The sequence below is a fragment of the Clytia hemisphaerica genome, unplaced genomic scaffold (assembly GCF_902728285.1).
Source record: "Clytia hemisphaerica strain Z4C2 unplaced genomic scaffold, Clytia hemisphaerica genome assembly, whole genome shotgun sequence".
Taxonomy (NCBI): Eukaryota; Metazoa; Cnidaria; class Hydrozoa; order Leptothecata; family Clytiidae; genus Clytia; species Clytia hemisphaerica.
The window spans coordinates 104950-106082 of NW_027104200.1; the positions used below are offsets into that span (position 1 = coordinate 104950).

Genomic DNA, 1133 nt, shown 5'->3' on the forward strand with positions numbered 1-1133 from the left:
TTTTGTATCAGAAAATTGTTATGTAATATGTTTGCCTTACTTTTATATTCATAAATACTTGAATATAATGTGATGTTTTGTTAATGTATTTACTTAATAATGACAAAATGTTTTGCAATTTCTACAAATGACCCCTTAGAGATTTGTGGATTTAAAGTCACTTTGCTGATGCGCTAAAATTAGGTTCCATTAGATAGATTTTTCAAATTTCCTCATTCGAATCTTCTACTCATTATTTTCAAATAATTTTACCAGTATTTTCGTCTAGAAAAATCTTATAATTTATTATGAGAATGGCTTTCAAAATATTTTAGTCATTAAATTATTTGATTCCTCCTATAGTTTATAGAAAACAAACTCGTTGAAGAAAGTAAAATGTTTGAAGAAAAAGAAAACATCGAAGTCAAATCATACGAGTGTAATGTTTGTGGGAAAGTCTTTCGCCTTGCATCTTATTTGAGAAAACATCTTAATATTCATGCTGGGTCTTTTAAATGTGATGAGTGTGGAAAAGTTTATCAATCTGCATATACCTTAAAGAGACATGAAACTCTTCATAACAAAGAGAAGAAGCACCTTTATACTCATGCAAAAAAGAAATGCAGTGAATGCAATGTTTGTGGAAATGTGTTTACAATAAAATATCGCTATCCACTTCATACCAAGAAACCCTCTCAATTTGATGTTTGTGGAAATTGTCTTGTTGATAAAAAAGATGATTTACAAACCAATGTTACTTCTAAAGAGGAGGATCTCCATCCGTATAAATGTGATGTTTGTAGAAAATATTTTACAGATTCTGTTGAATTTCAATTGCACATTCGTGAACATTGGTAGTTTCGATTTGCACTTACTTAACCAACTTTTCTATTAGGTTTATTAATTTCATTCAATTTGTTATAATTTTCATCAATAATTTTCTTTGTTATATTCTTTTGGCTTTTATAATTATTATTGGTCGTCGTAAAGTGATCTGAAACTCAGCAGCTTAGACATTTGTGAATTGATAATATGCGAGTTGCAAGTTGCGAGTTACGAGTTACGAGTTGCTATTTTAAGTAAATAAAAGTGCGAGTTGCGAGTTGAAAATTTCACGTTAAGACATCAAAATCGCGAGTTGCAGATCAAAATCG

The 1133-nt window shown here is 29.5% G+C and overlaps 1 protein-coding gene across 1 annotated transcript; it reads left to right on the forward strand.

Moving 5' to 3' along the window:
• Positions 1-375: 375 nt before the first annotated feature.
• Positions 376-837, forward strand: LOC136815266 (zinc finger protein 878-like). The gene has a single exon (XM_067071709.1). It carries the CDS (start codon positions 376-378, stop codon positions 835-837), a length of 462 nt encoding a protein of 153 aa, XP_066927810.1.
• The last annotated feature ends 296 nt before the right edge of the window (positions 838-1133 follow it).

Excerpts from the sequence above, each read along its gene's own strand:
- LOC136815266 (XM_067071709.1), top strand. The coding sequence starts at position 376 with ATGTTTGAAGAAAAAGAAAACATCGAAGTCAAATCATACGAGTGTAAT.